General features: G+C 38.9%; 2 protein-coding genes across 2 annotated transcripts in view; one reads left to right on the top strand and one right to left on the bottom strand.

Moving 5' to 3' along the window:
• LOC145436173 (uncharacterized) overlaps window positions 1-24115 on the bottom strand; it is a 297258-nt gene that overhangs the window by 17779 nt on the left and 255364 nt on the right. The window lies entirely within an intron of this gene.
• Window positions 9002-24115, top strand: part of LOC145436526 (uncharacterized) — a 67515-nt gene continuing 52401 nt past the window's right edge. The window contains exons 1-8 of the mRNA XM_080313889.1: window positions 9002-9366; window positions 10129-10224; window positions 17855-17908; window positions 17974-18027; window positions 18812-18865; window positions 21573-21626; window positions 22516-22569; window positions 23758-23811. Of these exons, the coding sequence (XP_080170015.1) occupies window positions 9267-9366; window positions 10129-10224; window positions 17855-17908; window positions 17974-18027; window positions 18812-18865; window positions 21573-21626; window positions 22516-22569; window positions 23758-23811 (520 nt within the window). The 5' untranslated portion in view covers window positions 9002-9266. The remainder of the gene's footprint in view (window positions 9367-10128; window positions 10225-17854; window positions 17909-17973; window positions 18028-18811; window positions 18866-21572; window positions 21627-22515; window positions 22570-23757; window positions 23812-24115) is intronic.

Below are 24115 nucleotides of genomic sequence, written 5' to 3'. Positions count from 1 at the left end.
TTTTAGGGCACCTAGCATTTCAATCCTATTCAACTCTACTGTACAGTGTACAATACATACATTAGAATACATTGGAAACATCATGCGCATCATGCGATTGCTACATAGATATCGTCAACATGTTCCGACTCAAATTATAAAATCTGAAGATGGTGACGTTTTCATCCTAGCTTCACAGTAACTAGTTATCGTGGGCGACTATGGCCTAATAACTGGTTAAAATTAGTCCATCGAGGAACACCTCCTAATACACCCCGAATATGACCAACATTATGGTAGAGTAATCATTGCTCCGTCATTTTCTATGACCAATTTCTCTGTTCCCTGCAGAAGTAAGTGAATTAGTCTTTATATAGCTGCGACAGGTGGGATATTTCATAAGTGGAGCAATATAGCTGAGGTGTATTTTATATCGTAATTAATCTCTGTTGAGAAATCAAAAAGCTTTTTAACACGCCCTACACGAGTCTGTATACTTGTAATTAAACATCACAACGTGCAGATATTTTGACATTGCGACTTTGGTCAGCCGCAATTACCGACGTCCCGTCCTCCTAAGGAGAGTGAGTAAAAAACTATGGCGGGAATAAACTTTCGAATACTTAAATGTAGCATCTGCAAGTATTTTCGGCATGAGGGCCTGTTTGAATTTAATTAATCTATGCATGACGATAGTTGGACTCGTGTCAGCATTCGTATCAGGGCCATGGTTGGGAAACGAATTTGGGTTACTCATAATCAAGCTATGCCACGTTATGCAATATATTCGAATTCCGAATACTGTTCACGTGTGCTTTTTATACGTGAAACTGATGTCGGTTAGGCAGACGGTATATTCGACTACACCTATCTACCCACGTCTTATATAACTGAGAGCAGTAGTGACATATAGAGGAAAGCATAGGGATCTGACCACTGATTTTCGGACTGACGACGTGTAAATATGAATTTTCCATTCATACATTCCCATGCCATCATACTTTCGAATCATTCGGAGAATACATAATATAACTGGACAGATCATGGCGGTCCATTTTTAATCGAAAGTTTTAAATGAAAAAATGCCGTCATGAATCCTACGAGATCACCAGTTCACAAATCATGAGCATTGCTTTGTCATTCCATTTAATTCTGATATATAGACGTCGTATATAGGCTGGACCAGTGCGTCTCAAGCTGAATGATGGTACGCACATGTGCGAAGTGAAATATTTAGAGTGCGAATGACAATGACGAAGTTGGTGCGAATGAAAAACTTACATAATTGTTTTTTTTTTCTGACGTTTTCTGCAGTTCAAAGTTATGGATTTGTAAAAATAGCATTGACGGTGGCTAATCCCAAAATTAATATATAAAAACTCAAATAACTTCGCGTCTATGGGTTGTAATCGAGTGAAATTTGTTTTGCATCGTTTATGAACTCAACTATTTCATATGGTTGACAGAAAAATTGGAATTTTTTCTAATTTTTCAAAATAAAATGAAAATGGCTCTGCGGCGGCTTATACCGAATTTGGTGAGCGACGTGTTTTAAGGTAAACCTGACAATTTAATCGGCGAATCACGAAAATCTGCATAAAAAACTCTTAACAGACAGTACATAGGCTTCATCATTAAAACAATAATCATCCTGTTGTATAACTATTTTCGGTTGGTTTGTGGAAATGAAATTTATTTTCCAAAAAAGGTGCGAATGGGGCTGAAAATAGGTTGAAAAGCACAGGGCTAGACCACGAAACGAATTCTAGTTATATTACTATGAATGGTGCTCTATAATATCGTCCCATATGTTTGCCTGGATACTCACTCTGCCAAATTACTGATCGTGAGTAGAGTCTTGATGCTTATCAATTTTTTTCACAGCAAGTTCTTCAACGCAAATGTCTCGTTATCCAACGGAAATCCCGAGCACATGAGAATAAAGTTGTTTCGTGAATGTATATGTGATCCGAAAATTGTCAACCAATATTTCATTGAATGCATTTCTGAACCGTGTATGATTCATTGTATTTATTATTTACATATCTGCAGAGAAATGTCTGAAATATGGATAGGACTACAGAAATGTTTTTGATCTTTTTGTGGCCCGAAACGATAATAAGGTATATACGTCCAAGTTGTGACTCTTGTTTGGTATTTTCATTAGTCACTTTAAACCAGACCCAAGATACTTTTTTATGATTGCTGGTTTCCGCGGCTTCAACTCGTTCTCGTTATGTGCTTTTTGGACAAATATTAATAGTAATAGTTACTCAGTCGCCGTTGGAGAATATTTCGTGGCCCGACCTCTCAAATTTCACATCGAAACTCAACATCAAAAGGAATCTTGTCTTCGTGACGTAAATATCAGAATAAAATATAGCATTTGACCCGGACAATATTCCATTGCTTTTGTGCTGCTTTGCAGTTATTTTATAATGTTAATCAGTGGTTCTCAACATTTTTGTCTTCGCGGAACCCTTTTGGACAGTCACGGAGCCCCGCGGACCCCCTGAAGTTTCAGTTCAAATTTAGCTCAGTTACCGTGCTATCGACATCTGTCTTGTGCAAATGATAACTGTAGGCTAGTGATAAACAGCAACAAAATGACTTTTCTTGAAAATAACATCATACTATTTATGTAGAGATTGGATTGGACTTTTAATATTTCAAAGCGAATTCTGCAACCGCAATTCTTAAAAGGCACGGTCGTGTCTTGGAAATTCACACCTTCGATTTGATATGAAGGAGTTCCGAATATCCATTCCCACAAAGATAGGTAGTGGCGTAACGCTTCCGACGACACATTTCAGTACGATCGCAACAAATATGGCACCGAAATTGACAAACATTTTGTTAATGAACATATAACGTCAAACCTTGTCACTTGTATCTGTCAGCTCATTTTGAAGTTATCATGGAAAATGGGGAAATGGTTATGTATATCACAGAACAAAATGGATTTTTGAAAACATTTCCAAGTAACCGTGATTGACCTTACTGATCCAACTCTTTATTTTTTCCACAATCCCCAACAAAACATCTCTAAACAGCAGAATATTTGTATCAGTAGTCTATTGGCAATTTTTCAATTACAATGAGTCTGCACAGGGGGATATTTCATCTCAGACGGCCATTCTGTTGATTTGAGATCATGAGTTCCACTAGTAATGAAGCGAAACTGCCTCTTGAAATTCCTAATTTAAATAAATTCAAATTAGGTTTTCATCTATTTTGTAAATTTAGAGGCTTCGTGGACCCCTGAAAAAGCTTCTCGGACCCCCGGTTGAGAACCGCTGATCCAATTGCTTTCCGTTGCTAATAGCCGTGTATTTTGATATGCTATTCTACGACCAATTTACTGGACATCATTTCGCGAAATCTAGATTTGTCTTGTTATATTATTAATTCAGCTTACCATTTTACAATAATATTAATAATTCAAGTGGAAGAAAAGTCAAACTTCTCATCAACTTTCCATAATTTTCGAACCAACTTTGCTGCCCACCTCGACACAAAGTCATTTTCCTGTATGAGGTATTAAAAACGTTGCGTTCAATTACAGAAGTTTAGTTATAAACACATGAAAAATGCAACTTCTTAGAATTTATTATCAACATTAAGCCACATCTCGTAATTGGGCATATACTGTTTTTGTTAGACATATTTCTGCAAGTATGTGACGCTTCGTGTTGATAAATTAAATTAGACTCTGTTACGACGATTTTGTCACTATATTATCACTCATTTCAGTTAACTTATAGGTGAAGTTGATATTGTAATATAAAGAATATTGTTCTACCGAATGTTCGCAATGTAGCCTACGTTAATTTGTATCCCAACTTTTACGAATATATGCGATGATGTGGACGTCAGCATAGTAACTACATGACTCTCCATTATTCAGTTATGTCATAATTGGTGATGCGTAGATTTGTCGCAGAATTGAAATACAAATTCCGAAACAACGGCATTTGATGGGAGATAACAGACGGAATAATACGGCACTCAGGTCGAATAAATGACGTTATCATTCATGTCCTACAGCTTTGTCGCTTGATTTCACGATTATGTAGGCCAGGGGTGTCGAAAGTCCATTTCGACTGCTATATTATCAAATCCGTACATATAGGATAATGGATGGATACCATACGTCCTCCTCGTGAAGGAATTGTCCTCCTCAATCAAGAAATCGAAAAGTCCTCCGATTACCCACAAATGTCCTCGTTTTTGGCAATTTCTCCTACTTTGCCGTTTAGAGAGCCAAAGAACTATTCACGGTTAGTTAGAAAATGCCATCAATGACGCAAGTCTGGATTTCGACGACAGTGACGGCAAGGAGGACTAAATATATGCAAAGAAAAACATGATGTAACTGTTAGCGCAGATGTTAGAATTCGTTTCATTATTATTAAATGAAAATTCGCGTTTCCTTAGAGGCAGGAGGCCTTCTCAGGCAGAAGATATACTGCAATGTGACCACAAATATATCAATTACAATTCTTGTGTAACAAATATGTGTAACTTCTTCAATATGAAAACAACTGCTTTCAACGGTCTCTAGTCTTGAAATTGCTAATAATAAATAAAATAGGGTATGCACGTACCAAAAATTATAGGTGCTAGTAACTGCTGTATATTGATAACACTGGACATTTATTGGATATTGCAATTTAATTGGTTAGAGGAAAAAAATTCAACTCTATCGCGATATCACAATATTACAGATATTGCAACGAACAACACATTAATATTCGCAATTTATTCACTATAAGCTTTTCAACTGACCCTCATCGGTAGTGGCCGTCAGTATAATACGGAGATTGCAATTCGAAATGTAAAGATGAAATATGTAGTGTGACGTGAGAATGGTATAACAACAACAACGAGAGATTTCAGAAAACGAGAGCGTTAAGCAAAAATGCAATTAGTGCAATACAAATCAGCTATAGCCAGAGACGCAACACTGATGAAATACACGGAGAATTGCAACCTCCGTCTTATACTGACGGCCACTACCGATGAGGATCAGTTGAAAAGCTTATAGTGAATAAAGTGCGAATATGAATGTGTTGTTCGTTGCAATATTCAAATTCTGTACCACAAGGAACCTATTTAAATATTACGGATGCAGTCACAAATTGGTTCAATTTTTACAATTATGCCATGATATTATGAAAAGGTAAATACATCGTCCGGTTTTGTTAATGACAACATCACTCGTAACAATGATGAAAATATAACCAAAAACTGCTTCTCTCTTTACAAAATCGAACATATTTATAGTATGTTGTTCAGCCACATGGGTCTAACAAATCTTTAAGAAAGGGTGCAATAGTCCTAGTCCAAGAATACTTGACTAAGTTTATATAGACCAGTGATTCCCAACCGTGCCTCTCAGAGCCGTATTCGGCTGCAAGGTTCGGAGTCGGAGTATAGGTCTATTGAAAATGTCTGGAGTCGGAGTTGGAGTCGGTGGTAAAATTTGCAGACTCCACAGCCCTGGATTCAACACATTTTTACCCATCACCAAATCAACGCCACTGCCGATTGGTATAGGTCATTATTCCAAAGTACATTCGATTCCAAATTTATTAAAAGTATTACCGTTGTTAGATATTGGGAATTGGTTATATGTGTATACTGCATTCCCACTCACAGTCAGGTCGCGATTTTAGTCCACCATCGATATATAACGCTTCGTGACATCCGTTGAATGCAGGACTACTCAACGTGTATTATATGCGAGGTCCTATTAGTCGGAGGTAATTAAATGCTCCTCGTTGTCACTCTATCCGAATATTCGACGTCATACAGAACCCTAGAAGGTCATAGACAATGAGTGGAGCTGTAAATCGGCAGCTCAGAAATCAAAATTTAAACAGGGGCTGTCGTCAAATGATCATCGATATAAAAACAACATAAAAACCGATCAGCAATAATAAAAAGCATTTCGTAAAAATTTGAGCTGTTTGTATCAGTGTATTTCTACCTGCCATGCATCAATTAATATTCAGCGATGAGCCAAAAAACAGAAGAATAAAGTTCCTTTAAATAAATATAGGGTCATCGTGATGCTTTTAAAACGCATAGCATTGGGGTTTGTGAGATGTGTTTCAAATTCAGATCTTGGTAATATGCTTTAGCTTCATTGAATTGACTCAGTGCGGAAGTTTCGACATGGAAACTCACGTTTCTGATACATTTTATTCGCGGGTTAACTTTATAGACGAGCTTCCATATATAGCAGAGGTGGTCCGGCCCGCGTCATGAACGAGCCGCGTATTAAATATCTTAGCTTTAAAGGAGCCACAACACCAAAATTCAAAAATACGAATTTATGACGTGACAAGGAAAACTAGACTATCGAGTGAAGTTTAATATTGTGTGTTCATACGGCACAGTATTTGAAATCATGCTGATATGACGTCCGAGCAGTACGGAGCAGTTCTTTCAAGTGCTGATGAGACTTTAGGAAGATGTCAGCATGGTAATCACGACATTTTCGTGGTCAAACTCAGCAGTTATTGCTAGCCTTTACAATACAGATGAAAGACCCGTATTCACCATTCCTAGCCCGGAAATGATTGTGACATGCGCTCGCGTAATTACTTATCACGTTCATTGTTGAACACAACGATTTATCAATGATTGATGACCAGGTTTCCATTGCTGCGGGTAAAACTTTTATGTGAATTCGATTCGAGAGTTCAATTGCAAATTTCTGAGCATGTAGTGTCATCTTCCCCAAAAGTGTATAATGTAAAAGTCCTGCGTAAACCACAAGAAAAGAAGCAACACGAAAACAATACGCATATGCATTAGTTATAATCACCTCTCTCTCACTATAGCGAAAAGCATGTGCATGTGCAATCATTAAATATCCGCAATCAAACGCTAAAAGAGCCCATCCCTGATATATAGCAATCGCAATAATCACGACAATATCTTGACACAAAAGAGATTTTTCGAGTTTTGATAGAATACGGGCCCGCCAAAGTATTACCTGGTCAATCGGTAACGCAGTTTAGGAGACGAAATTTCCAATAACAGGGAATTTGCGTTTGCGAGAAAATAGTATCGCTTCGTCACGTTGCAGCGTAAGCAAACCATTGTGTCAAATTGCATCGACAATTTCCTTGCCAGACGGAATGAGAACCTTCGGGTGCGTATTAGGAATTTACATGAGAAGCATGAAACATAAAAGACAATAGCCACGCCAAATACCTCCGCCCCAAACACTATTCATTGTGAAACTAATCTCTAATATTCCGTTGGGAATTAGTTTCATTGCAGCATGACTGAAGTGGGGAAAATTATGCATTCAATTTGCTCTCTGTTGTGTCGACCAATTGCGGAAGCGAGCGATCAGGACAGGAGAGCACGACAGCTTCATTTCCTTAATAATATAGGCTACGCTTGATGGATGTATGTGCACTGGGGCTCTTCAAAAATGACTTTTTTTCTAAAATCGTACTGGCTACTTGATAAAATTGTTCGGCTACCTAATTTAGGCCTACACACAAAATTTGTTTCAATTCCAGCCAGTAACCGCTTTGCTACAGGAGAAGAAAGTTTCTATTCATTATATAAAAATAAATGATAAAAAATTTGAAAATTTTCTGTTCACCCCATGAAAGTGTTAGGCTGTCTATAGAAACGACGCTCACCAAATTTGGTTCACTTCCAACCAGTGGAAGCGGAGTTATTACCGTCGAAAATTTTGGATTTGAATAAAATAGTATTTACGGTGACCGATTCTTTGTTTATTCATTATAGTTGTGCTCACCGCAAATACTATTTTATTCAAATCTAAATTTTATTTATTGAGGACGCAACTTGGTAAGAAAAATTTCTCACCGGGATCGGCTATGCGATTCCAATATTCATTTGCGCTGGAACGATGACATATATTTGTATCCTCGACTTCGAGTAGCAACCAATTCCCCGTGGGATAGTCATCCCGATAAGAGAGTAAGCGATTCCCACGTTGCACCAAAAAGTCAAAAGTCCAGCGATTTAAATATAATTAATCATCGAAAACGGACTCGTTGCATCTTCCTGATTAAGGAAATAATCAAATCCCCTAGTCTCTGCTCAACCGGCGTTTTCAAGTTTCAATGATCGTGTATTGAAGCTTTTCGCGCGCTTTCTAATTTCGTCTGGCAGGCATGCTTTTTGCTCGTTCAAATTTACCTGTAATAGATGTAATGGGTAAATTTATCCCATAGAGTAAGTTATGATACCGTTTTACGAGTTGCGAGTTACGAGTTTAGGAAATTATGTATGAGGCATCTGCGACAAAACTAGAGCTGAAGGAGTAACCTGCAACAAGTCAAAGTAATACTGCTGTGTTAAAGTTAGTATAATTTAGAGATTCGGCGTGTTGGAATTATATCACTACCTTAGAGCAGTAGGTATAATTTCTAGTTATCGTCAATTTGAATTCGAATCACGTCACGTCATTTCCATAGTCTCCGAATCATGTCACCAGTTGAGTCAAGCAGATTTTCTATAGTTTCAACTCACTTTCTGAACAACAGATATTGTCATAATACACTCACCGTGCGGATGTAGATTCATAAAGCTTATGCAGATATTGGTCGTACACCGCAATGACCACATCAAACTTGTCAAAAGTGGTGTGATGTCATTTTCAAGCTACTATAACTTCATGAGTCATGGTTTATTATTTATTTGTTTTGTAAGTCGTTAAGAAAGCCTCTCACAGGATCAACTCCACCATGCTGAGTACTATTGGAGTAGAATTTGTTGTGAACGACGATTATTGATCATGCAAGCAAATAATTGCACGAATATTACAGGTAAAGCCAACCTCGTATGAGTGGCTCACAGGGGCTGCGAATAAAAGTTGTACGAATGTAGGATAATTTTTCGAACGTTTAAACGTCGCTGTCAAGCAATGTGTAAGTAATTTGGAAACAATAGAAAAATTTCATTTTCAGAATGAAATATACCCACACAGGTAATCCAGTAACGGCTTGCATACATAAGCCTGAAACATAAAAATCATGGGCTGATTTGGATTATGCCTTGTTCTTGCATGCTCAATGATAATCAGGTGAATTGTTTGGGTATTGGTTATGACTAGCACTGCCAATCCCAATGCTGATAGATAACCATCAGTATATATACATTGTACATATGTATATCAGTTTGTCAATAACTGTTTTGATTAATTCGTGCATTCTAGATATGTGCAATTGTAGTCGGTGAATGTTTTATCATCGAAGCAGGATATAAAAATAGCACGAAATCACTCGAAAATGGAGCACAACACAAAAGGCTGGAGACTTTGCATAACAGTAACAATGGTAATATTATTAGTTGCTGGGTTGGCAACTAATATTGTATTCACATGGCAAGGTTAGTAGCAATATTATTTCTTGTCTGAACTCTTCTTGGCTAAAATATGCTCGCAGCTCTCCATGTGAAACTTACATATGTACTTTTGCTTTTAGTCTTCTTCCACGTCTCCATAGTAGCTTTTAGGGCGAAGTTATTCCTACTTATGTTTCTTTTAAGTAGGATAGATTTGGAGTATATCGTTGTATAGTCTTTATCTTCAAAATTCTGATCTTGGCAGGGCGAAATAGCCTCTGAATCAAGGTAACTGAATTTGCCATCGAAAATTGCACAAATTTATAATGTCATTCGTTAGTTTGCGATGGTCGCAAAAATGCAATTTGAAAATTCGAGACGTAGAAATAACCTGTTAACCGATTGTTGAAATAACAATATTCCAATAAATTCTCTATTAGGCGTGCTACCCATGATAAGTGTTAGCGTACAATATTCGGATTAAATTCGATATGAATATATCATTCAATTGCATGGTAAACTTCAGTAAGCGACTTCTCCACCAAATCCACTTTTGATAGTTCCTACATAGGTACTTATTATGATGTGTTTTTCTATTTCCATTTCAAATAATTTTGTAATTTCTTGTGCATCATTGCTTCAATTTGAGTTGACATTTACGTCCAACCTTTTACTTTTTCTCGAACACCAGCTCTCACCCCCTCGACCAGCTCTGCCTGTGATACGCGCGCTATGTTGCAAATAGCTGGCAATTTCCTGAAATGCTTCCACTAGATGCTTTTAGATTGAGTGTTAAATTATGTTCAGCCATTGCCAATTTGAAAGAAAGCATAGCTATGATGAATATCGAGGATCAAAATTTAAGTCGGAAGATTGAAACCTTGGAAGAGCGGAATGTGGAACGTGAGTATATAAGCATCGTGCGAACCCCTGGAAGTTTCTTGTTAGTGCGAGACAAACGTGCTGAACACGAACTTATAACGCAAATATACCAATTTTTATGTCGATTGATAGACATCACATTTTCAATCACTTATCAGAACCCGCAAAAATCTTTACTAAATTCATTGGAATATCACCTCTCTAGTTCTACAAAATCGAGATTAACATTCCGTCCGTGTGAATGTCCGTGTAAGATATTGTCCAGTAAGAAAGCCGAACACAGAGCACACTTTGTGCAATTCGAAGATATCAGTCATAACTAGGGCGATTTTTTGACTTAAAAAATGGAGGATTTTGACCTATAAAATCAAAATTTTGACTTAAAAAAAACTCAATTTTGATCAAATTTTGAACTCATGTGTTCAAATTGAGTGTTTTCGCACATAATGTTAAAATCGTTACAGTTATCCTCAATTTTGGTTGGAACTGTCTGTGCTTACGAAGTAGTCTGGCATGAAAAAACGTTTTGACTTAAAAGGAGACGTATTTTCAAAGGAAAACACATATGTTTTAACGAAATCTGACCCTATGAAGAATTCCAATAATTACATCACGTATTTTGGTGGAATTATTTAAAGTTCTTGTAGTACAACGAAAGATACTTTCCTACATTCTCGGGTAGTGTCTGTCCTTACTAAGTAGGTAGGTAGGTAGGTATGAGGGGGGGGAGTGGGGCTTAGCTACTCGGCTTTTTGCCCCAGGGCGATATCTGGTGATAATTACTCCCGTACTATCTGAAGGAATTACAATTCTTTATATCTCTCTGCCACTTGAAATTGTGAATTCGATGACCGGCCATATAGTATGCGCGTCTGTGAGTAGGGACTCGGGTGTTAGGGGTACTCTGTTTTGATCAGCAGTCTGAATTAGATTGATCCTGGCACGGTCATATTTAGGGCAATGGAGGAGGAAATGCTCGACGGTTTCTTTGATCCCGCATGCATCACAAAGGCCATTTTGATGACATTTAATTCTGTGTAGATGACCGTTCAGTCTAGAGTGACCAGTCTGCAGTCTAATTAGGATTCCAAACTCCCTGCGTGACAAATCGATAATTGGGTTAATGTCCCTGATGTCTCCAATAATTTTTCTATATTGCGAGTCGTCGTCATGGGCATTCATGTGGTCGATCCACTTTTTCCGACATATATCGGCAATGTAGGATTTCATTTCCTTCATAGTAATTTTTTGCTGAAGGTTTGGATCTCGCACGAGTGGCATCAGTGCTGCTCTTCGTTCGATTTCGTCGGCTTTTTCGTTGCCGCGGATACCTTTATGGCCAGGGATCCAGGCCAAAACAATTTCGATCCCTAGTGCATGTAAATCCGATCCTAGGAGGGGGATATCGGCGATGAGTTGATTGTCCGGAGAGCAATTTCGAATCGCCACTAGACTGCTCCGACTGTCCGACAAAATAGCCACACGACTTTCAGGCGTACCATTGCGTTTGACCCATTCTAAACTATTCCGAATGGCGTTCAATTCTGTCGAGAGGACGGATAAATGACCGTCGAGGGTGTAGCTGTAACAGTCGTCGCTATTCTCAACGAAGAAACATGAACCACAGCCCGATGCGACTAATAACACTGCCCTGCACGATTCCATTCACAAGTTCATAAACGTCCGATAGTGTGTTGCCAATGCGAACTTGAAACGTCCGATGTGCCATGAAGGAGTGTAACCAATGGAGAATATTACCTCCAAGACCGAGACGTTGAAGCTTGAGAATGACTCCGTTTCTCCATATCATGTCGTATGCCATTTCTATATCTGAGAAAACTGCTATGGCATACCGCTTGCTCCAAATGGCTTTATATACATGGTCATGTAACGCGAGAATACAGTCGTTCGTGGACCTATGTCGACGAAACCCACTCTGATGGTGGTTCAACAAATAGTTTTTAGTGAGCCACCATTCCAAACGATTTACGATCATCCGCTCCATTGTTTTACACATGTTGCTCGTGAGTGAGATAGGACGATAAGAGGATGTCTTGGTTTCATCTTTACCTTGCTTAAGTATTGGCACAACAATTGAATGCTTCCACGATTCGGGACAAGAACCGACTGCCCAAATGTTATTGATGGCTGTTAGCATGACCAACTGACTTTCCTCGTCCAGGTGGTGCAGCATCTGATAGCAGATTCTGTCCGCTCCCGGAGAAGTGTTTTTGCGATTACTAATTGCACGTTTCATTTCTACCATATTGAATGGCGCGTTTACTCCGAGTGTTTGAGTATTATTTTCAACAGGGGGCAACGAAAGATTGGTTTCCATTAAAGTTCGCCGATGTACGAATTGGCAATCTAAATTATTGTTGCTGCTGATTTCAGCAAAACTATTTGCGAGAGCATTGGCCTTGTCCTTGCTGTCAGTCAGATGGTTGCCAAGATGATTGAGTACACGGATCTGGTTCCAGGATCTGCTGCAACCGTTAATCGACCGCACGACACGCCACACTTGGCACAACTTAGAATTGTGATCAAGAGAACTACAGAAGTTATCCCAGTAGAATTTTTTGGCTGAAAGTATGATTCTTCTAGCGTCTGCTCGTCTTTGTTTGAAGACTACGATATCTTCCATTCTGAATGATCGCTTCAATTTGCAGAAGGCCGCCCGTTTCCGGCGAACCGCCCTGGAGCAACTCTCGTTCCACCATGGGACGGAACTCTTTCCTTTGATATGTTTTGTTACGGGTATGCTTTCGGTCGCGGCTTTGATTATCGAGTTGCTGATCTTCTCTATAGTTATCTCGTCTAGATTTTTAAAGTATTGCGAACATAGCTTTTGAAAGACGTCCCAGTTGGCTTTCTTGAAAGACCAAGACCGGTAATGGAAATCATCACCGTGACTGGATAACTGCAAGTCGTTCATAACAAAAAAATGGTCGCTCCCCAATAGTTCGTCCGTCACCGAGGTCACAACCTTCGGGGCGATATCTCTGGATGCAATGCATAGGTCTAGAAGTGAAGTCCGTGTGGTACTCGATACGGAAATATCAATACGAGTTGGCGTTGTTGTATTGATAACAACCAAGTCATTATCGTCTATTATTGAGTGAAGATGACGACCATTCGTATTGATGGCGCCACTGCTCCATATTGGATGGTGAGAATTGAAGTCACCCAACAGGATCGCTCTCGAGTTGCACTGCGCAAAGCATTGCTCGAAGAGAGCGTGTGAAATTGCTCGATTCGGTGGGATGTACACGTTCATTAATTTCAAATCGTGCAATTTGATAATCTGGGCCTCTATAGGATAAATGTTGTCTATGGGGACTCCGAAGAAAGACAGGTCTTGTCTGGCAAAGATACAGACACCACCTCCGTGCTGGTCGCGATCTTTTCTAATAAGTTTGTAATTCGCAATTCTGGGAGTGTACTTATCGATCAGGTGCGTTTCCTGCACGGCAATGATGTCGGGCATTTTGTCAAGATTTTCCAAGTAATATTTCAATTCGTGGATTTTCCGATATATCCCCCTACAGTTCCATTGCATGATTCTTATCGGCATTGTGTTCGGTTACTTGATGCATTGGAGTCAGTAATAGATGAACTATTGTGAGTTGCCATGGCACTCGGGTTGGTAATAGAGGCAATAGATTGTGTCACCAAGGTGGAGCCATGTGGCTCAAACCGTTGCACGTCAGGGATGGAGATGACAGGTTCTACATTCAAAACTATGGTAGGCCTATTTGATGTAGTAGCTCTGTTGGCAGATAAGTCCATTGCTACTTCGTTATTTATTCTGGGAATCGGTACGGATATACCTAGGTTTTCTCCCGCGGACTTCGCGATGATCGATTCGATATCAACTGTCTTATTCTCCGCAAAAGATAGCAGGGTATTTTTGATCACTTCAGCAATGAAGGTGAAGAAGGATTCGGTTGGGATCGTTATGTTACCATTTGTTTGGGCAAGGCCTGCAGAGCTCTGTGATTTACTGTGCATGGGGACGGCGTTCGAATCCGCAACGGGCTTCGACGCTCGTTCTGTAGGTGCATGCGCCTCTGTGTTCAGACGTACAGAGCTTCCTGATCGTGTCTCAGCAAATACCACTTCTTTAGGGGCGGTTTTCTGTTCTTCCAATTTACGCGCGTCCCAATAATTTAACTTATCATTAGCCATAATAGATTGAATTCGCGCCTCCTTCTTAAACCGGGAGCATCCCGCATATCCCGCAGAGTGGGCTAAGCCACAATTGACACAATGTAGTTCATTATTACAATTGTCGTATGTATGTCTGTTTCCACATTTCGTACATCTCTGCGCGCTCCTGCAATACTTGGTTTTATGCCCGAAACGGTTACAATTGAAACACCGAGTGGGTGGTGGATTATAGCCCCTGGTCCGGAATCGAAGAAAACCTATTTGCACCACAGTTGGTAGAGTGGTAGACGCAAAACATAAGAGAACAGAGGTACTCTTCGTTGGACCTTTAACACCACGATACGGAAAGCGACGTACGAAAGTGACACGACAGTTTTCAAGAGCTTCAAGTATTTCCTGGTCGGATAGATCGATAGGAACATCCGATATGACGCCTCGACTTTCCTCTGGTTTACTACGATATAGCTCTGCCTTTATTACAATTTTAATTTTCCCCTCTCCAAGATCGATGCACGCCAAGAGTTTTGTCACCTGATTTGAGTTCGAACAAACGACACAAAGGTTTTCCGAGGGAAGGACCTTGATCTCCTTGTACGAACCGCCAATGACTCGCACTAAACTCCGATTGATAGTAATCGGGTCGTACCGTTGCAGAGGTTTAGCGATTTCTGAAATAACTACCGAGGTGTCATCCGGGCAGTGGCCAAACGATCCGCTACTCCTACCTTTTGATGCAGGACCTTCGGCTTCCTCACTAGCTGGGCGCTTATGCCCGCCAGATCCGCTCATCTTATAACGTCTATAGCAATGGACACACAGTATCGCTGTAATGCGAGACAAATGCCCCTGGAATTAATTACAAGACTTTCTCCGAACTAATTCGCACACGTAATGATCGCGCTGAAGGCAAGTCCTATCGCTACGACGTTCACCGAGAGAATGCCCTTACTAAGTAGCTTGCTAATAATATAAAACGAACGTTCAACAGCACCAGTTGTTGGTTGAAAACACTGAAGTTATGTGTAAACTGCTGTTGACACAGCGTATTGCTTCATTCTGACTATGTTGTCTGTACCACAATTTTTCATCATCCGCTTCATCATATAGGCTTACCATATTTTGGAAATGTAAAAAGAGGACACTTTTTCAGAAATTTGCAAGATGCAAAACCGGAGTAGAATTCTCAAAAACCGGTGAATTTTTCCCACTTTGTGATCGGTTGACTAAAAAAAAAAAGAAAAAAAGGTCATATTTTCGCTCAGAGCTAAAATCACCGTTTTTCACTCCGAAATATCCGCCGGAGCTTCACTTCTGTGCTAATTTGCGGCATATCACTTGCAATTTGCTCTAAATCTTACCTAAATTTTCAAAAAGAGGACAAAATCTCAAAAAAGAGGACAAAAGGGCGTCCTCCGAGGACACTTTCAAAAAAGTCAAAAAAGAGGACAAATCCTCTTAAAAGAGGACGTATGGTAAGCCTAATTTATGAACCATGCAATGCCCGAGCAGTCTTGCTTAAGTTAGGATATTGCCGTACGTTGACCATAATATCATGTCAAACTATTTGTTTCATTTGACCGTTTATGATTCACAATGAACAGACAATGAGCCGTCTACTACGATAGGCATATAAATTAGGCAACGAGCTGTAAAATATCAGATTATAAGTTCACCGACAGTGCAAAATCTACGATGCAAACGAAATGCAGGAGTCCACAAATTTTTGACTTCGTAAAATTCTTCTACAATTTTTGACCTAACGCTACAATTTTGACAAAATATTACCTTATTTTGGTATGATAAAAAACCACCCGAGTCATACCTATGCGACAAAATGTCTTATCGCAAGATGTTCTAACAACTCGTTGGTAACATTCTAATGCAGTGGTTCCCAACCTTTTTGCACCCACGCACCATTTCGAAGTTTTATGCAATGCTCTCGTACCACCTACATAAGGTTCGCCACAAAGAAATATCAAGTTAGAATAGCGTGCGTCTCACGAATGAAATTATTTCTGGTACATTAGGGTGATTCCAACAAATTCTTACTGTACCGACAATCCAAATGTAACTTCAAGAGATGAAACATCATGCAAAAAAGTGCATCATCATTTATTTTGGCACAACTTTTTCGAAGACACCCCTCCATCAGTTATGCCTGTTAATCTGATCACCTGGGCTGAGAATGAATAAATATTTGACAGTAATATCTGAAACTACTGATATTATCGACGAAATTCATTCACGAAGTTGACAAAAAATCCCACCTGAACTAATAATTACTTTCGGTCTAGAAAAAAAAAAGAATCTACTAGCGTACCACCTGTTTGCAGACTAGAAATATTGCGTACCATAGCGAATGGTCTGGTCAATTCTATATTATACTAGATATAATTTTGTCAGGTTACACGGTGAATATTTGTAGATAAAGAACTATTCCGAAAATATATAATATATCTTCCACTCATCAAACGTTAATATCGATGGGAGCATTGAGCTGTATGCCGCATATCTAGCAGTGATCACAGTGGTTGATATAGTATTCATATATTAATCATGTTAACAATCACGATTGGGTGACATATTAAGTATAGTTCCTAAAAAGAGATTTATTTATGACGTCATATTGCTTCATCAATGTTTTGCATCCGATTTACCTTCAATTTGACTTCTTTCGAAACCGCCTCTGGAGCACATTTCAAACAGTTCTGCCCTGACATATACACAAAACTACCTACTTTAACCACGCCACGCCGTGCCGAAACCACCATTTTCAGATTACGGATCGGACACTGTCGTCTCAACTCCCATCTTAGCAAAATTGGATGCTCCGATACCCCTGATTGTACCACATGCCATGTTGAAGAAACTGCATAGCACGTTATTATCAAGTGTGCAAAGTACGCTAACGAAAGATGCCAGTTTATAGCTGCCGTAATGGACCTGAGAGTACCCTTCACCATGGAAAATATAATAACTATTGATTATATATTACCTTTGCTGTGGTAATTCCTTGCGAAGACAAAGAGACAGTACTAAATGTTTAGTTGACTGTATTTACTTATTGCAATATCGATTCGATTAGCAACCGTTATGTCGTGACGCAAAAGACCATAGTTGTTATATGCGTCACTAAAATTGCTTTTAAATATAATAATGATAATAATAATTTGACTTCTTCCATTTTACCATCGTGACGCATGAGCGAATATGAATTTGAAAGGAAATAAATTTTGAATATTATGGTACAGATTGCTAGAAATGTATTTCACAAAACTGTTCTCATGATAAAATCTGCCACAGTTTATTTACCAAATCGAGCGTACGAGTTATCAAAGTTTTTATACAGATCACGAAAGTGCAACTAATATCCGAATAATCCTCAAAGTCATTTTGACTGGATAATGTCATTGAGACAAAATTGATTATATTCTATAAATTATTTTTCTAAAATTTTGATTTCTAGTCGGAATGTTTTCAGGCACTGCGCTCCAGAAGAGTATGGCAGAGCTGGTGGATAATTCCGTTCAAAAAGGTAACATTCGTTCACTGGGTCATATGCTTTACCCTTGAAATTTACATGACATCGCCTCAATACAGGAGCAGACGATTTGGCGGAAAGATTGAAAAAGATGGAAACTAATTATACTGATGGTTAGTAACACATCGAAAGAAATTGTTTCTCTATATCACTTTGATTAGTATTGTCGTGAAGTTGACTTCAAGACTTTCAATGCACGCTAAAGCTACTTCATGTGAAGCAAAAACATAAGATGTCAGAGAAGTAGTCAAGTAATTACGTTAAAGCAGTAGATTGGTACGATCTCTAAATGACTTTTGTTGATAAACATCGGTGCAATTTATGAAGATTGCAAGACTCATCTCTTTGGCAAACGCAAAATAGCAATCGTCGTTAGAAGTAGGCCTATATATAATTGCAATGAAAACAAAAGCAATATAATAATAAGAAATATTAATAATATCATATTATAACCATATTGGTTCTGTATTGTGCTGCTGTCATTGATACTTTTGTATTGAAAGTTATTTCAATTCATCAGCATTACTTATCACTTGACAAAATCGAAAACGTAATATGTTAGTGGGTCAGCTGCGAAAAGTTTCGCAAAAGTAAAGTATCCTTAGGAGTGAAAGTATCCTGAAATCGTTTCCATAAAAGAAGTAGCATACGGGAGCTGAACTCAAATAAGTAGGTTACCCAAAAGTTTAGGTAATAGTGGAAATGCATCAACTAAGAGGAACATGTAGTTCTATGAAACATAATAACATGTCCAACTAGGTGTTCATCTTCACCGTTCTAACCTGCTTCGATACTGCGTAAGTCAACGACAAGAAGTGCTGGGTTTGTAACGAAGATTGGGACTGGATATGATGTACAAAGATTCGAATGAAAAGACCATGTTTTATTGTTTTTCAGGAATGCAATTGTTGAATGAAACAATGGCAAGTTTGCAAAGAACTCATTTGAGTCGTAAGCACTAAATTCTATTTTTCATCAACAAATTATGTGTGAAAGATTATGATAAAAACACGTATAGGTACTTGAATAACTGATTGGTGGTACAAAACTTGAACACGGCTTTTAACAGTAAATTCATATTTATTGACTCGAAGAACTTTTCGCGTGCCTCTTATCAAGAGCAAACGGCACGATAAAGGATACGGAACAGAGATGGATTCAAAACCAAATGGCGAAATGTGACGCAATAATAAAAATTTATAAATAACATGAATGAAAATTCAACCATAGCAACAACGCGGCGTATATAGCAACAAGCAAATTGAAGAAGTAATGCCCGTGAGGAATAACATACAACTACAATGAGACAATGCAGCAATACAGAAAAAAAACTGGTACAGAAATACGGACGAACAGCTAAACAACAACAACTAGAGTGAGATTTTAAGATTATACAAAAATTCTTTCTGGCGACAAAGGACCGGGTTGTTTAGTTTGATGAAAGTAGATTCCAAAGCTGTTAAATGAAATATGGTTCTACCCTTGGATAAAACTGAAAACAGATCGTCTGAATAGTTTGATGCCAGAAAGAATTTTTGTGTAATCTTAAAATCTCACACTAGTTGTTGTTGCTTAGCTGTTCGTCCGTATTTCCGTACAATTTTTTTTCTGTATTGCTGCATTGTCTCATTGTAGTTGTATGTTATTCCTCACGGGCATTACTTCTTCAAGTTGCTTGTTGCTATATACGCCGCGTTGTTGCTATGGTTGAATTTTCATTCATGTTATTTATAAATTTTTATTATTGCGTCACTATTCGCCATTTGGTTTTGAATCCATCTTTCTTCCGTATCCTTTATCGTGCCGGTTGCTCTTGATAAGAGGCACGCGAAAAGTTCTTCGAGTCAATAAATATAAATTTACTGTTAAAATACGTATAGGTACCTTCAAAGCATGAGTAACTCGAGTAACTTGAGTAACATGAACTGGAAGTAGCTGTGGTGAGAGTCATGTGGTCATATTCTAACCCCGTGTAAGTACGTCTCAAAGCATTTAAATAGGATGCGTGTTATGAGCTTCGTGGAAAACAGTGTTGTGAGAGCTACCCCCACTCTTAATGTAAGAATATATCAGAAGCGTTAATCGGCTTACAAGTATCCGTGACCTGTAGCGGTCTTTGTTGGGCTTTACGGTTGCAGGATTGCGGTTGGCATGCATCTCTAAAAACAAATGAGTTCTTTCATTTGGTCAGTTTGATATGGAGCTACTATAATCTGATAGGTGTAGGTATAGATTAGGGTTACCATATTTCTGCGACCCAAATTCCGGACACTCTGAAGCGCCCACTGGTGGATTTAAAAATGAGTTATGAAGCCACACTAGCAAAGCTTTGCTCATAGACCAGAGGTGGTCACGTTCCGGTTCAGGAGTATGTGGCTGTGTGTTGTGTAAACGGGACCGAAAGCACGTGTTTTCAGCCCTTTCCCGCCCAAATAAACAATGATTTTGAGCCCACACTATGGTGTAAACGATGCAACTTCTGGGGAGGGGGGTGGGTGCTTGCTACATGAATCTAGTTTCTATATGCATCTGGTCGTTAAATTTTTTGAATAAATTCTGGTAATAATATTGGTTGTTCCATATATTACTATATGGATAGCCTACCACTCTCCGGTCACATGATCAGAGTTAGGGGTAGATCTGGTGGAGGAGGATGAGTTCGAAAATACAGGGAGCGTAATTGTACATCGTTAAGTCATGTTCATGCCCTACCGATAAGATTGTTTATCAGCCTTATGCCGGTGCGCACCAAGGAGCTTTATAAACACCCCGGATCCAGTGGTTTCCAATCTTTTATGCTCGCGACTCCATCTCCAATTTGAATATGTTCCGTGGCCCAGATCAAATTTTGACGAGCTGATTACTAAAAGAAGTCAGCACCTTTGCCCAGACTTACTCACGGGCTATTTTAGAAGCTGATTACGTTCAACATATTCGCAAACCCCAGAATAATGGCAAACGACCCCCACGTTTGGAACCACTATCTTTGAATAAAGCATTTAAACGGCCTTAATGATCTCTAGGAATATACCGTTCTCCTATAATTGCGATTACAATTAAGCTTATTTCAGTAAATAAAGGTTGTTTTTATTTTTTTTTTATGCAGTTTTTTGCGAGGGTGGTAATCTCCATATCAAAATCAATAAATGTGTTAGTAAATTGCGCGCAGCGCGAAGAAAAATATCATGCATCAGCATAAATAGTCACAACAATAATTATTTTACGTTAATTTACGAAAAAATTATGAGCCCACGTAAAGTCTTCATAATTCCGGACATTTGGCATATTTTAGAAATTCCTCCCGGACGCTAGCTTGAACAGTGAAATTCCGGACATGTCCGGGAAATTCCGGACGTATGGCAACCCTAGTGTAGATGCGCTTGGGCATGTTAAGAGTGACCCAGGCTTCAACTATTGTTTCAAACCTTGGTGGAGCCCTATATTTTGAGAAGACTCACCTACAGCTGTGATATGTATTCTTGCTTTCAGTGCATTGGTCAATTAGAGTTCCACTCCACTATTTCGTGTAAGAGTTAGTTCTGTTATTTGCTCCAGTTTATAACTTCAACTCTCACTCTACACTCTGTTATTGTTTCGTAATCGGGTTTTCTTGTCGAATTATTATCGCTTCACTATAACAAGATGTCACTTCATTCAGAAACGGGAATAATTACCGATTTCGTGGCGACACTGGAAAAAGCTGATGAGGAAGGTAGGCTGAACATGATGATAAAAATAGATTTGTGATGTAATTACTTCACATATTCTTTTGATTCAGTCCCGTAGTCAGGATGAGGAAAGAGAATTGTGAAATCCTTTCATTATTAGTACATGAATAATTATATGTATTTTATGTCGATGTCCATGGGTAACTAAATGTTAAATACTTTTGCATCCAAAATGACGGTATATACGTATTTATTGTCCAAAAATATAGCGCAAAAGTAAGTGTGAGGCAGAATTGAGGTACAGACGCGTCACGCCTCCATGAGATCGGCCAATTCATCTTAATCAACTCAGAATTTATGTCAACTGGTATTAGTCGAATGCCACTGCCGTGATTCCTGAAATCCAAATATTACTGTTGTCAAAACAACAGCACCCCCAGAAAATCACCAATATATTTGAACTCAGCTTTGTGACGTACTATGAAAGTGCAGAGAAAAAATAACTTGGTGAGGCACAGATTTATCTGACTAACTCATTTTTGGCTGACAATCAAAAATCGCAGTGCAGGGAAACAATGCGCTGCCGATTTTGCAAACCGACGATGTAGTATATGAATCGTGTAGATGTAGCGGCCAGCATGAAGTGCCACATTCGCTAACTGATGTTGCATTTAAATGTTTTCCACTCACACCTGCTTTCAAGTCGTCAACTGCATCAGCTAGCATTTTGGATTTATATATTTGTAAATATGACTCGGAAGGGGTCAGTGCCTCATGGACCGCGCCGCACTTGACTGATTTTAACAAACAGACTACTTATCTTTGATATACTGCACAGCAATCAAGGCGATCCAACATAGGTCGGAGCATTTGCGGACGAGAAAGTTGCGTGTATTTTCTGTATCATAACATAATCATCGTCTTTCGTCACAGTTATTCGGGATTTCAATGACACGGTATCAAGACTGGAAACTGCGCAACAGACGCGTGAGTCAAACTTTGTTTGTATAAGCTCTATACACCGTGCAGATTAATAAATATTGTGAATGATCTCATCAAGACATTTTATTTATGTGAGCAGTTAGATAAACGTAATATTCTTATCAAACTTATTTCAATTGGGTGGTTGCTGGCGTGTCGGAAGAAATCAAAACTTTGCCAATATGATGTTTTATAATAAATATACCATAACGTTCCTTAACCATGTATAGCATGGGAATCTTAACCTAGGGGCCGCGAGTCCAATGGGACCGTTTGCCTATTGTGTGAGCTGATGAACACGGCAAGTAAATTGCAATAATGACTATTACAAGAATGCAAATCAAGCGGATGCTATCGACGGCTCATTTCTGAAAATTTTGTTTCATTTTTCACAACAAAAATATAAACGAGGACGGCGAGCCTGGTAGCAGATCAGCTCAATAATTATTTTAAAGCGACACTACTATAACTCAAAGTAGGTGTCCGCCACCTCTATTACGGTTGAAGTGTCGGGAGCTTAAAGATTAATAGCACGGTCATTTTTCCTTCAAGGAAAAATACCTATATACGTTGCAATTGTCCATTTTGACGGGGGTTGACGAGTTCGTAATTGAATAATTTAGGGTTACCTACGGCCTTCTTTACGAGGATTTGGCCTCCCTTTACAGATTTTTGAAAATGTACTCCTTTACAGCTTTTACAGCTAAGATAATGGATAGATTCGAGTGAAAATGGGCATAATGACTCTAAATAGGAAATTCGTGGTTTGATCGAAATCCATGACCTTGTTCTTAGTCAAGGCCACTAATTTTAAGTGACAAGCGTGTAAATCGTGAGTTGAAGGAAAGTGATGACCCGATTTTTTCAGCCGAAATAGCGAAATCGACTTATTTCAGTTTTGATCAACTAGCTTCTCTGATTTGCAAAAAGGGTCCTCATTTCCCGAATCCAAATTACGGTATTCCTAGCGTAATTTCTATTACTGGATACATATTCGTCAACTTCCAAATAATCGGGAGTAGGTTTGGACAAAGGTGCTGATAAAGTGAGAGGCTGGGTCGCGGAACATCTTCAAATTGAAATTCACGGTCGCGACCGTAACAAGGCTAGGAACCCATAGTTTATCAGTGTTTATTACTTTCGATACGCAAGGTAAGGCTATATAAGTGCTGAGAGTATTTCTGTTGATTACAGAAATCATGAAGTTGGGCATTGCGTTGGCGACGCTCAGAACGGATTATGAAGCTTGTGAGTAATATATTTACAATGGAAGCGACAGAGGGAAAAATCAACTATTTTAATGTGGCACACCATGCCAGCATCACTATTTCGCACGTATCTATGTATACCAGTGGTTCTCAACCTGTGGTATATACCATTAGTAGTACACGACGTCATATGAGTTGGTCGCCAAGTACAATTAGAGTTTTATAAATCGTTAACGTTATTTTTTCAAATGTTAGAAATGTCTTCATCGAGCGCACAGAAAAATAAGGTATGTGTCATGCTACACGGTTGCACCCCGCCTCGATCAGCTTGTGTACATGAAACA

This window comes from Botryllus schlosseri, chromosome 3, assembly GCF_051294905.1.
Source record: "Botryllus schlosseri isolate E-star chromosome 3, Bs_hap1, whole genome shotgun sequence".
Classification (NCBI taxonomy): Eukaryota; Metazoa; Chordata; class Ascidiacea; order Stolidobranchia; family Styelidae; genus Botryllus; species Botryllus schlosseri.
Note: the sequence above shows the minus strand (reverse complement) of the source record. Positions and strands in the feature narration are given on the sequence as shown.